This window comes from Cupressus sempervirens, chromosome 1, assembly GCF_028749045.1.
Source record: "Cupressus sempervirens isolate cs-2001-9-10 chromosome 1, ASM2874904v1, whole genome shotgun sequence".
Lineage (NCBI taxonomy): Eukaryota > Viridiplantae > Streptophyta > Pinopsida > Cupressales > Cupressaceae > Cupressus > Cupressus sempervirens.
The window spans coordinates 745,713,477-745,726,594 of record NC_143118.1 but is presented as its reverse complement, the minus strand read 5'-3'; the positions used below and the strand labels follow the sequence as shown (position 1 = coordinate 745,726,594).

Here is a 13,118-nt window from a genome sequence, read left to right as displayed (position 1 = left end):
TGAGCAACAGATCATTTATCCTGACGGGTATCTCGGCTTGCAGTATTTGTCGTACGATGTTTTGTTCTGCGTAGTTCCGTACAAAGGTAGCAAGCCTGTCCTTCAGGTGTGCCATTTCTGCCTGCGTTGCTCTCTGGATCTCTACCCGTGCTTCCTCCAGTCTCTTCTTTTCCTCCGTCGAATCAGGATATAGCTTCGCCTGCTTCCGAGTGATTGCCAGAACTTCTTCCTCACCTGTCCCGATAGTAATCAAGTTTACTCCATACTTCGAGCACTTAGCATCGTCATGATCGCCAGGTCCACACCATCGACATAGCAACTTCGGTGTGTTCGCCGTTGTGCACTCTCGGGCAAAATGACCCACAGATTGCATGCACGGCATTGAACTATCGATCGGCCATTCGCATCATACTAGATTCGACTTCTTCTGCCATTATTGTTGTTGCTGTTATTGTTGTTGAATTGACCGTGCCGGTTGTTTCTGTATCCGCCCGATGTGGCACCCTCCGTACTGGTGTTCCCGTTCCCTCCTAACAGGGATGCCTCCTGCGCGAAGAACACTTGCTGCGGTGTTCTTGTTTTTAGATTGAAAGGGCATTCCTTTACCGAGTGTCCCATAATCTGGTAGATCTCACAAAATTGCTCTTTCAAGCAGGATCCCTTCGTATGGCCTTCCTTCTTGCACTCCGTGCACCATAGTTCATTGCCCTTAGTTTCCTTGTTCATGTTCTTGAATTCCTTCATCATCTGAATCATGTCTTTCTGAAGGGCGTGAACCTTCTTGCTTCTTCCCTCGTCATCGTCGCTGCTATCTTCTCCTGAAGGCTCATCGTCATCTGAATCCGATGAGTTGGTCTTCTTCTTCTTTGTCTTCTGGTCACTTTCGAAGTTCATTGCCCGATTGTACGCTTCAATGTATGTCGATAGTGACACGATCTTCATCTTTTTTCGCAGCTTCAGGTGAAGGCCTTCAATGAACCATTTTTTATGAAGCCCATCTGCCGGTTTATTCTCCATTTTACTGATTAAGTCCTTCAACCTCCTGGCGAAGACCCATACTGTTTCATTCTTCTTTTGTTTGGTATTGAATATCTCCGCTACAATTTCATTATCGTCACGCAAAAGTTGAAATTCTGCAATGAACTCCTTCCTAATGTTATCCGAACTATTTAACTTTTGTGGATCAGTATCAGTAAACCAATCAATTGCAACACCCCGTAGGGTAGCGAGAAATTGTCGGATCCATTCATTTGTATCTGTTATGCCATTTGCCCTCCAGATGGTTTCACATGTTTTACAATGTCGAATGGGATCAGTTGCTTCATCACCATCAAATTTAGGCAACTTTTCCTTCGGACCTGCCATTATCACTGTATGCTGAGGGTTTTGTTGTGTACCTGCACTGTTTTGCACTCCCGCGCTATTTTGAGCACCCTGCGCTGTTCTGAGCTCCTGCGCTATTTTGAACACTCGCGTTGTTCTGCACACCCACGCTGTTGTGGACACCCGCGCTGTTCCACACACCCGCGCTGTTTGCAACACCCGCGCTATTTTGGACTTCTGCGCTGTTTTCAACACCCGCGTTGTTTGGTGAAGAAGAGGGTTCGTCAACCGAAGTTGTTCGTTCCGAAAGTATATCTCGGACAAAGAGGTCACTCCACGCTCGTGCTCCTTCGGCACTCCGAACCATGTAAGTCGATCTCCTTCCGTCAGGATTCTCTTCCCGTGGCGTATGCAGGTTCAGAAACTCCTCCCTCGCTTCTTCCACCAAATCAAGCCGTTGTCAAGTCTCCTACAATCCTTCCGTGCTCTTGTTTCCGTCGGCAATCCTCTGAAATCTACTTTGACGCTCTATCTGCTGAGCCAAAATTAAATTTTCCTGCGCAACACGTATGTCATCTTTTTCCTTCAGCTTACTCTTATCTTTGTTCAACTAATTCAACATTTAATTCATATCCGCCTGCCTGCATACCAGGTCCATCGGGCAACGGCACCAAATGTTTACCGCATAGGTTAATTAAGAATTGCACACAGATAAAGAACACGAACACGAACAGCAGAACTCTCCTTATTATTATTCGCATATGCCAGAACATTATATTATGCTTCGATGATCTAATAATTACAATGCTTCCTAAAGGGGTTATAAATACTTTCCGAGGAACCTTCCCGAAGGTATCCGTCGGCCACATACAACATGTCGCTACATAACAAAAACCTTTCCGAAGGGACCCATCAGCTGATACACAATTTCCTTTCCGAAGGGACCCATCGGCTGATACACAATTTCCTTTCCGAAGGAACCCGTCGGCTGATACACAATTTCCTTTTCGAAGGGACCCATCGGCCGATACACAATTTCCTTTCCAAAGGGACCCGTCAGCCGATACACAATTTCTACTAACGACAACAATCATTGAATTGATATCCACCAAAGTTATTTCTCTGCATTCTTTGAAAATGCCTGAAATTTTCTGTCATGTCCCCTTTTCAAATAATTAAAAAATAATAATCTTTGCTAAGGCAAGCAGGCCCAAGAAAGTGAAGTTTCAGAAAAAGGGGGTTAATTTTTGGAAACCGTTGGACTAATAAATGAAAATTATTATTAAAATATGTTTAATTAACCTCTCTTGGACGTGAGTTACAATTATGCCCTCTTTTAAGGGGTTTTGGAGGCATTTTGGGCTCATTCCAGAACTTGATTTTGCGGAATTCTTTGTTATTCTTCAGAGGCTGCCAAACCTGTGGAGGAGGAGACCCAAGAACGGGGGTTTGCAGGTTTCCAGGGAGACCCAAGAACGGGAGTTTGCAGGTTTCTAGGAAGGCTAAGGACGAGAGTTTGAAGCCATTCCATGTGCATGCTCATACAGAGTTTGCCTTTGTGCTTAACAGTATAAATTTGTGGGTTTTTGGGTGTGTTTTTTGCATGAGTTGGTGTTTTCAATTGAGCATTTCATATCAGTTTTGGTTGCTGCTGTATTTCAGACTTTAAGCTGTTAAAATAGAGCTGAATATATGTATTGGGACGTGATTAAACTTCTGAGATAGTTTATTAGTGTTTTTGGGGTGTTTCCGGGAATTTTTGTGTTAATTTCGGGAGCCCGATGAGCATAATTTTTGTCCTACATTTGTGAGCTGCTGTGTAAAGGCTATATAGATCTGAAAATTTCATTTTGTAGGCTGTTATGCTGCTGAAATTTCTGTAAAAATGTCCATTTTCAGATTTATTAATAATAGGTGAAGCTGTGAAGCTTTTGGCACCATTTTTGGCATACCCGATTTGGGGTTTCTTGAGAAATTTGGAGGATCTTTGTGATATTAGTTGTTTGATCTTAAAGATCTGATTAAAGGTTGGAAATATCATACAAAAATCAGAAAAGGGACATTTCAGTGGTATCAGAGCCATGATCTTGCCAGCCTGAGGGTTTGTAGAAGTTTGCAGGTCAGTTTTGACAACTACCCAGATCTTGCATTTCAGTTTTGAGAACTACCCAAATCTTGCATGTCATAATTTGGTGGTTGCATGTTGCTTCTAATCAGTTGCATGTCCAAATCTATGGTTTCATGCTACTTCTAATCATTTGCATGTTAGTTCTTGGTGAATTTGGTGGTTGTAGAAGTTTGCATGTCAGTTTTGACAACTACCCAGATCTTGCATGTCAGTTTTGACAACTACCCAGATCTTGCATGTCATAATTTGGTGGTTGCATGTTGCTTCTAATCAGTTGCATGTCCAAATCTATGGTTGCATGCTACTTCTAATCATTTGCATGTTAGTTCTTGGTGTTTGAAGAAGTTATATCCTATTGGGGTTATACTCTACTTTATCCAGAATGGACAGGTATAGTACAGAGTCTCAGAGGGAACGATCTTGGACAATTGATAGCCAGAGTCAAAATAGTAGAAAGGATGGTTATTTAGACATTCGAGATAAACTTATTAAAATAAGCCATGACATGTCTAAACAATTGGTTGAGCACCACCGTATAATGAATGACATGTTATCTGACCCAGCTAAGGTGGATAAGTTGACTGGATTTCTATTTGGCAGATTTTCTCATAGGACAGATGACACAATTCCCAAGAACTTACATGAGGAGTTTGAGAAACTAGCTGATAGCTAGGTAGAGGTCTCAGATTCTACTCTGCCACAGGAGGTGGTGGGAAAGGATATTACACAGATTGATAGTAACGGTCAACTTGATACTCAAATTGAGACAATTGTTTACAGGTTGTCAAAGGGTGATGCCACATGTATTCAGGATGGTATAGTTACAACAGGCAGTGACTATAGTGTAGTGGGTTCAGATGATGATTATGAGGATGTTGTTGTGCAGGATGGTGAGATACCTGGTAGAGATGAGCAGACATTGAGCATTCATGACTTTGCTGAGAAAGAGTACCAGGCGCAGTTAGATGCTTCATCACATGAGGTTGAGGCAGGTAGTACTTCACATGATTTATCTCGCCAGCTGAAGGTGAACAAAGATAGTATTGTGACTTCATTATCTCATCATGACAGGTATGTGGAGTTAGTTGGTATTGGTCATATTACACAGGTGAGGAGTTTGCTTGAGTTACCAGTTGATTCTAGTTTACAGATATGGACTCAAGATTGTTATATTGGCATTTGGGATTCAGTTGACAGGAGATCTTTAACACTTTTTGGTAGCAATGTTTGTTTGGGTGCTATCATGGATTTGATTAGCAGATTGCACGGTGTTGTCTTTTCTTGTGTTAGCAGCTTGTCCGATGTTGGTATTAGTTTTTATACACCGGTGTTGGGCTTTGTTCATATATCCAGTCGACCATACTTGCTGGAATGTGTTGATGATATTTCACATTTGGCACAGATGACTCCCAGGATCATATTGGCATTGATGACATCCAGGAGGATGCAGTGGGCAATTTTGAAGACTTAGTTTCTTTGGGTACAGAGGAGTTGGACAGCAGTGCTACAGTTTTTGATACTCCGTATGTTGATATGAGCTTTAGAGTTGATTCACAGGACATGGATGGTAATTATCTAAAGACTAGCAACTTTGAGGATACTCCTTTAGACAGTGCATCAGAGGAGGTTTGTAGGAGACAGTCAAGCCAGTGCCATCATGTGTCTAATCAGTTGAGAGTTAGTGACCGAGACATTGCTATCACTTGCCAACATTTTGATGCTGCTCGTCAGTTGTTAGCAATTTATGGATGGGGTTCTCCTACTAGTGATGAGCAGGAAGGAAGTCATCTTTCCTTGACAGAGATCCACTCTTTATGGGAGGCTATTCAGATTTTGAGACAAAATTATATGCAGTTGGTAGCTGACAGAGATTACCTTATGGAGAGGGGTAGTACAGCATATGATGCATTGTTGGCCAAGGAAGATGAGGTGAGTGAGCTTACTGAGCAGCTTGAGGTGACTTCTGAGATTCTTGAGAGTACACAGTTGGCTTTCAAGGAGTCACAATTTCATTTGGCTAAGGTGACCATGGAGTTAGAGCGACTACAGTCTTTACCTGATTCTATACAATCACAAGCTGTGGTTTTTGGTGATCCAAGGATGTCCATGGCCGAGATTGTCAGAGACAGTGGAGATGGGGATGCATACATCTTTGACACTAACATTGGCATATCAGGTTCATTCCCACTAAAGTCAGGTTCAGTTGAGTTGGGTGTTGTAGCAGATTGTTGTATGTCTGACATGGTGGTGGCCTCTAGTACTGATGGCACGAAGACTAGAGATGTATCAAAGATCATGTGTGATGTTGGTGAGTTGGCAATTGGCATGGTTCTTGCTAGTAATACTACTCCCTTGGTGATATCTTCAGAGGTAGTAGTCAGTTCCAACATGGTTAATGATCAATTGCAGTTAGTTTCATCTAGATTACAGTCTCAGCCACTAACTGAGATTGGCGCATTCTATCGGCATTACACTATGAGGTACACTCATCCATTTACCTTTGATGACCATGTTGATGAGATGATGATACAAAGATGTACTTTGGTTCCTAGTGCTTGTCATCAGTTATGGGATAGTTTGACGTCTCAGGATGAGAGTTGTGATGGGCATGACATGGTGATAGGTTCTACAGTTGACAGCTTGATAATACATGACTTAGAGCAGGAGTTTCAGAGTGATGCTTCAGCGGGTGTTGTTATTGATTCTACTCCTTTGGCTATGACATCTCCTGACTTAGCTGGTGATCAGTCACAGTGGGTTGTATCACTTGTTCATGGTGAGCTGTTGACTGAGGTTGGTTTTTTTTATCAACTTTATATTGCAAGGTATGTACATCAGTTAGCATTTGATCCTTGTGTTGAGGAGTTGATGGCAGGAAAATTTGGTTTGGGTTCCAATTCTTGCTATTTATCTTGTGATGGCTTTTCACCATCAGGGGTGCATGGTAGTTATGGTTATGAGATAGTGGTTGGTGATCTACAGAGTTGTGTTGACTGCAGGCATTGTATAGTGTGTGGATTCTCCATACTTGGTACAGTTTCATTTGGGAGCATTCATCATTGTTGCAGAGTTGGATTGTACATTCCGTATAGGCCAGTGGAATGCATTGATGGTATTTACTGTGTTGGTAGTCCACTTTACTTGGATTTTGATGTTCTAAGAGTTTGTGTCTCATGGGTTTCTGACTGTGGAAGTTGTGATGTTGGAGTTTGGTTGAGCTATAATTGTCAGTTTGATTATGGATTCCTCTTGGTCATATTGCAGAGGATATTGCAGGAGCCTGTGTTAATTGGTAGTAGTATAGTTCATGACTACATTTGGGATCCAGGTGGATTGATTGGTTTATTGTTCAGCCATTGCTTGAGGACAAGCAATGTTTGGGAGGGGAGGACTTGTCATGTCCCCTTTTCAAATAATTAAAAAATAATAATCTTTGCTAAGGCAGGCAGGCCCAAGAAAGTGAAGTTTCAAAAAAAAGGGGTTAATTTTTGGAAACCGTTGGACTAATAAATGAAAATTATTATTAAAATATGTTTCATTAACCTCTCTTGGACGTGAGTTACAGTTATGCCCTCTTTTAAGGGGTTTTGGAAGCATTTTGGGCTCATTCCAGAACTTGATTTTGCGGATTTCTTTGTTATTCTTCAGAGGCTGCCAAACCTGTGGAGGAGGAGACCCAAGAACGGGAGTTTGCAGGTTTCCAGGGAGACCCAAGAACGGGAGTTTGCAGGTTTCTAGGAAGGCTAAGGACGGGAGTTTGAAGCCATTCCATGTGCATGCTCATACAGAGTTTGCCTTTGTGCTGAACAATGTAGATTTGTGGGTTTTTGGGTGTGTTTTTTGCATGAGTTGGTGTTTTCAATTGAGCATTTCATATCAGTTTTGGTTGCTGCTGTATTTCAGACTTTAAGCTGTTAAAATAGAGATGAATATATGTATTGAGACGTGATTAAACTTCTGAGATAGTTTATTAGTGTTTTTGGGGTGTTTCCGGGCATTTTTGTGTTAATTTCGGGAGCCCGATGAGCATAGTTTTTGTCCTACATTTGTGAGCTGCTGTGTAAAGGCTATATAGATCTGGAAATTTCATTTTGTAGGCTGTTATGCTGCTGAAATTTCTGTAAAAATGTCCATTTTCAGATTTATTAATAATAGGTGAAGCTATGAAGCTTTTGGCACCATTTCTGGCATACCCGATTTGGGGTTTCTTGAGAAATTTGGAGGATCTTTGTGATATTAGTTGTTTGATCTTAAAAATCTGATTAAAGGTTGGAAATATCATACAAAAATCAGAAAAGGGACATTTCATTTTCTCCCCCCTGCTGGTCCCCAAGCAGAGCAAAAATAGTGATGTCTACTTGTCTGGAACCACAAGTATTGAACAAATTGTTGATGCAATTAACCATGCCATAGACTATCATCTTTAAAGGCATGTTGTGTACAATCAGATGTGCACAACCAGTGTTTAAGTGCATTTCAGAAAGCTAGGTAGCGCTTTGATTACAAGACTGACATTTTAATGTCAGGCCCAAATCATCCACCGACACAGCCATGACTCTCACCTCACATGGGAAACATTGGTAATTGTCAATATCGTATTCAAATACATATTTGTTTCCATGTGAAATCTCTGCACCAAGTTTGAGCTGCTTGTTATTGTGCCTGCACCTGACCTAGACTGGGGAAAAGCTTCAATTTTATAACAGGTGGTTTCACCTGTACCAGACTCAAGAGAGTATTTCTTAATAGCCGCTACAGGGATTGAATGCTCTCTATTACTCTCAAATATGGGAGTGTCTTGCAGATTATGCACATCTAGAGATACCAAATCATGACCACATTGCATTATTTGATCATGACACACTGCAGGTTGCAGTTTTGTGGCCGGTAGTTCGTAGGGAGATCCTCTACTATCAAATGTGTTTGGTATAGACACCCACGGCCTATCATCTGCCACATCATGTCGAGCATCCTGCATACCATTCGTATGCACCTTTAGGGAATTCTCTTCCCCTTCCTCTGTATTGTCACCTTCTTCCAAAGGGAACTCCTTGTTTCCACTTTCATCTTCTTCTACAGCGAATCTCTCGCATGCCCCTTTATCTTCTTTCATAACAGACTTATCGTCCGCCATTTCATCTGCTTCCATAGCAAACTTCTAGTTTGTTCCATTATCTTCCTCTACTGGAAACTTGGCATGCTCTTCAAAGTACTCTAACTGCAGCATCCTATGAACTTTGGATGCAAATTTATTTGTGTCTTTGAGGTATGCCACCACCATGCATTTTACAGACTCGCTAGTCTTATCTTCTCTTGTTCGCTTCCGCAATTCTTCCATGACAACTTTCTTATTTTGTGCATCACCATTACCCGTGCACTCAAGAATTGCATTAAGCTCAGACTTAAAAGCCTTCAATTCTTCTTCTGCTTCAGCTTCTGGCTTATCTTCCCAGCCATCCCACCAGTGCACATGATGGATTCTTTTGTTCTTAGCACGCACAACATCATTCTCTACCGAGCCCAAATTTCCAAGAAATTCGTCGATGATAAAATCAACTTCACCTTCTTCCATCTCTGCTCTAGCCTCACCTCAGCTCTAATACCAATTGTAAATATTAAACAAGCAGATAAATGGAATAAAACAACAAAAGAAGAAGAGAATACAAGAACACAAGATATATTGTGGTTCGGTAAAAGTTGCCTATGTCCACACTCCAGCAGGGGATTGCTATTAATCAAATATCCAATCTGATACAGTACATGACAGTATATGTTTATTTATATATTTACAAATAGCCTTCAAGTGAATAGCCACGGAAGTTGAATAGTTAGTGAGACCGTTGTGCTTCATATCGCAACACTCTTTAACCAAAACTTGAGAATGTAATCTATGCTAGGTTGTACTGAAATTATAGGGTACATTCAAGCTACACTGAGGTTCGCAAATCTTAAGAATATGTTGTAGTACAGAATGTATTGTGATAACAATGAGGTAAATTTGAGTGTAACAAGAATGCACTGTAATTTATACTAGAAAGTAATGAGTATGGGTCATATTGAAGTGTAACAAAGATTCAAAAAACTTAAAATGTAGTCTACTCTAGGTTTTAGAGTTCATTATGGAGTAGATTCAGATGTGATTCAAATTTATTACTGCAATGATCAAGAAACACAGTGATTATGCGGTAGATTCAGTGTAATTAAGGTTATCTGACTTACTGCAATGGTCAAGGACCACATTTGAGCTTGACAGAGGCTTAGAAAACTTGACAGAACAATTTGGGCTAGGCTGTATAGCAATGATTATAGGGTACACTTGAGCATAAATGAGATTTACAGATCTTATGAATGCAGTCTAACCTTGGCTATACTGAAACGATTAAGGGATACAGTTGAGTGTTACAAAAGCTTGCAAATTTGAAGAGTGCAGTTTAAGCTAATACTGTAATTATTATAAAATGCATTAGAAACTAGACGAGGCTTAAAAATAACATTAATTCAATCTAACCTAGATAGTAAAGAATGGCTTATCCAGAACATTTAGGTATTCGCAAGGTCTATAATTCCTGAAGAATGTGGTGACAGAATGGATATAATGATTATGTGGTGCATTGGAGCGCGAAAAGTTTGAAAATCTTAAGAGCGTAACATTAAAGCATATCTGAAATTTACAAATCCCAAGCAGATGATTTAATAGATTTAATAATAAAGAGTGCTACGTAACCGAGATTTACAAATCCTAAGAATTGAATCTAAAATTCACGCGTAACCGAAGTTGACAAATCTTCGGAATGCAATTCAACAGTCAATCATAACCGAGGTTCACAAATCTTAACAAATTCATCTAGCATTAAAACGTAACCAGAGGCTATCAAATCTTAGGAATGTACTCGATGCAAAGTTGTAAACCGTAAAAGGTACATTATGGCGTTTAGTGTAATGAACATCCAGGCGTTTAGGGTAATAATCACTAGGCAAATTGGAGAGTGACCTATGAAATATTTACAGATTGATTATGTGGTGTTTTTCAATGTGGAAGTATCCCAAGCTTGTACCACAATGTGTTAAAATCCCGCAGCCTCATCCAGAATTTATCACCCACTTCCCCATCCTCCCCCAAAAAAAATTGAATTCTAAAAGTTTCCAGTAAAACAGGTGCAAACCCGCGTTTAAAAACCTTTGGCTCAATTAAGCAACCCTAAATTTTAATAAATTAATTGATTAATTATATCAAGAAATCAATTCAACTAAACCTTTAATTCATCAAATCTTTCGACTTAGATGCTCCCGTAGTCCAAATTGGATTCAGGCTTCATCCAACGAAAGAAGTGAAATCTGTTCTTCAAGAGAACATTCCACGTGACAGGTGGTCCGAACCTTGGCCGATATTAAAATTAGCCCCAGATTTCGTTGCTCCATACAATCAGAAGAAGTTGATAAGGTGGAAGATGATACTTTTGTCGTGATGGGTCTGTATTCAACGGCATCGTACAGGATAATGTTTCCCTGCTTGTCCAGGCAATGGAATTTTCCCACGAAAACACGACCATCAACAACACCAACACGTAGATTTTTGTATAGAAGCTTACGGACGCGCTTAACCAGAGGATTGGAGTTGCTTTCCTGGTTTTCTTCCTGCGTCTTATCTGTGACTTCTTCCATGGGGGATTTTTCGGTCTTTCTGGCCTAGGTAAATCGGTTGAGACCGAACTTTTTATCTGAAATGACCAAGAAATATTAAAGCTTCGAAGAAAGAATGTATGTGAGAGTAATCCTTTTTCTAGTAGATGTCACTTCGTTTTTATATAGACCAATCTAATCAACGATTGCTGTTTTATTATAAGTGTTTTATAATATTGTTTCTATATTGAACATTTATTTCCTTATTTTCTAAAATTTATAATTTCTTTTATTTCATTTGCTCGTACAACTCGGTGTTTTGGGATTGCATTTGATTTTGTATGGATAATGATGAATTTTATAAAGTGCTCAGAGAACTATGAGATTCACTATTTGTTGTTGTAGTTGTTGTTGATACAAAAGTCTACACCCTTGCTTGAGGTATGATCCTTAAGCGACCTTGTGTAACATGGAAACGACCTCCAAGTGTGGAACTTGCGCTTTGAGATTCAATCTCCAGAGAAGGTCGGCCTCCTTACTATCAAAGTGCACCTAAACTACTACTTGAAAGGAAAAAAGAGAGAGAAACAGAAAGTTAAATGCTAAAAGGGAAAGGGGGTGATGCACCGAGATAGAACATGGTTACAGTCTCTATCCATGACTGCACAACACATGAATGAAATACCCAAATACATAGATCTTGACTCTATTCTACCCTGTCAGAACTCACATGTAGGTTTGGATTTAATTAAATGCTAAAAGGAAAGACATCTTAATAGTGCAGCAATTATCAATAGATTAAACACAACATATAACTCTAAGAAGTAGGGAAGAATCATTTAAAACAAAGCAATAAACATGCACAAATAATGAATGGCAAGAAGAGGTAAGAAGTAGGAATTTCATTAATGGAAGGTAAAAGGAATATAGTTGCAGAGCATAAGGCTACTGCAAAAATACAACAAAGAAAACCCCTGAAAACATATTTACAACTGTTTTTTAAAGTGTTTGGGTGTAACTCTGATCTAACTTGAAGTTCAAACCCCAACCAAGATGGAGTTGAGTTGCAGAGGAGAGCAATAACTAAGAATCAGAATGAAATCTAATCGTGAAGTGCAATATGCCCATGAAGTGATAGCAAAAACCCAAATCAATGCACACAACCGTAAAAGAGATCCAATCACCAAACATTTAATCATTTCATGCATTGAAGAGGCATGGAGTGCATTAGCATCGTATAAAAAAGGCCCAAGAAGTCAGTCAACATTGAAGAACAGGCCATATTAGCATGAAATGGACAAAAAATGTGGGGAGGGATAACAAGATGTGTTATCAGCTCGCAAAATTTAGGGTTGACCACGAGGGAAATCTTATTTTCTCGAAATTGAATGTTAGTCATTGATGAAGATCTTCCCTTTGAGGAGGATGATGGAGATGTCACGAGAATCTCCCCAATAAGAGATTAAAATGCATTTCTCGATGTAGATATTCCCCTTGAGATGAACAGCTGAGATGTAGCGAGGAAACCTCCAAGATGTGTCAGATCCAATGGTTGTCACATAATTCTAGGCTTCAAAGCATCATGGAGACTTCGCAGCATGAAATTTTTTTGGAATGGCGACACGTAGTAGCATCTCACACTTCCAAGAGGATGGGTAGATGTATCGCAAATATGCGAGCGCCATCAATATGTTTTGTTGTTTGACAAATCAGGCAATGATCTTTTAATCTTTTGTTGAATCTCTTGTTAGCATGAATGTTGATGATAATACATTGGGGGAGTATCCTAAGCATTGGAGTGTATTGATATGTTGCACTCCTGACTGTGTTTGTCATTAATGTCAACATAGCATAGTTTCTGTAAAGATTGGCAGAGTAGCAAGACAAAGATCTTAATGATACAGATAGTGGTTTGATCATTTGGTCATGCGTAGTTATGGACATATGCAACACAGTGTCATGATGACGTGGTTAAGTGCGTAGAACCTAAGTCGAAGAAGTACGAAAGTTGTATCTGATTTACAAAGAGTAGTTCAAAGACAAAGTA

General features: G+C 39.9%; 1 protein-coding gene across 2 annotated transcripts in view; it reads right to left on the bottom strand.

Annotated features, from left to right (window-relative positions):
• LOC149580051 (Small nuclear ribonucleoprotein family protein) overlaps positions 1-11,222 on the bottom strand; it is a 58,988-nt gene extending 47,766 nt beyond the window's left edge. The window contains exon 1 of one of the 2 annotated variants that reach the window (XM_089788671.1): positions 10,705-11,222. In XM_089788671.1, the coding sequence (XP_089644797.1) occupies positions 10,757-11,113 (357 nt within the window). In that variant the 5' untranslated portion in view covers positions 11,114-11,222 and the 3' untranslated portion in view covers positions 10,705-10,756. The remainder of the gene's footprint in view (positions 1-10,704) is intronic. The other variant, XM_089788676.1, reaches the window with a different exon arrangement.
• Positions 11,223-13,118: the final 1,896 nt, after the last annotated feature.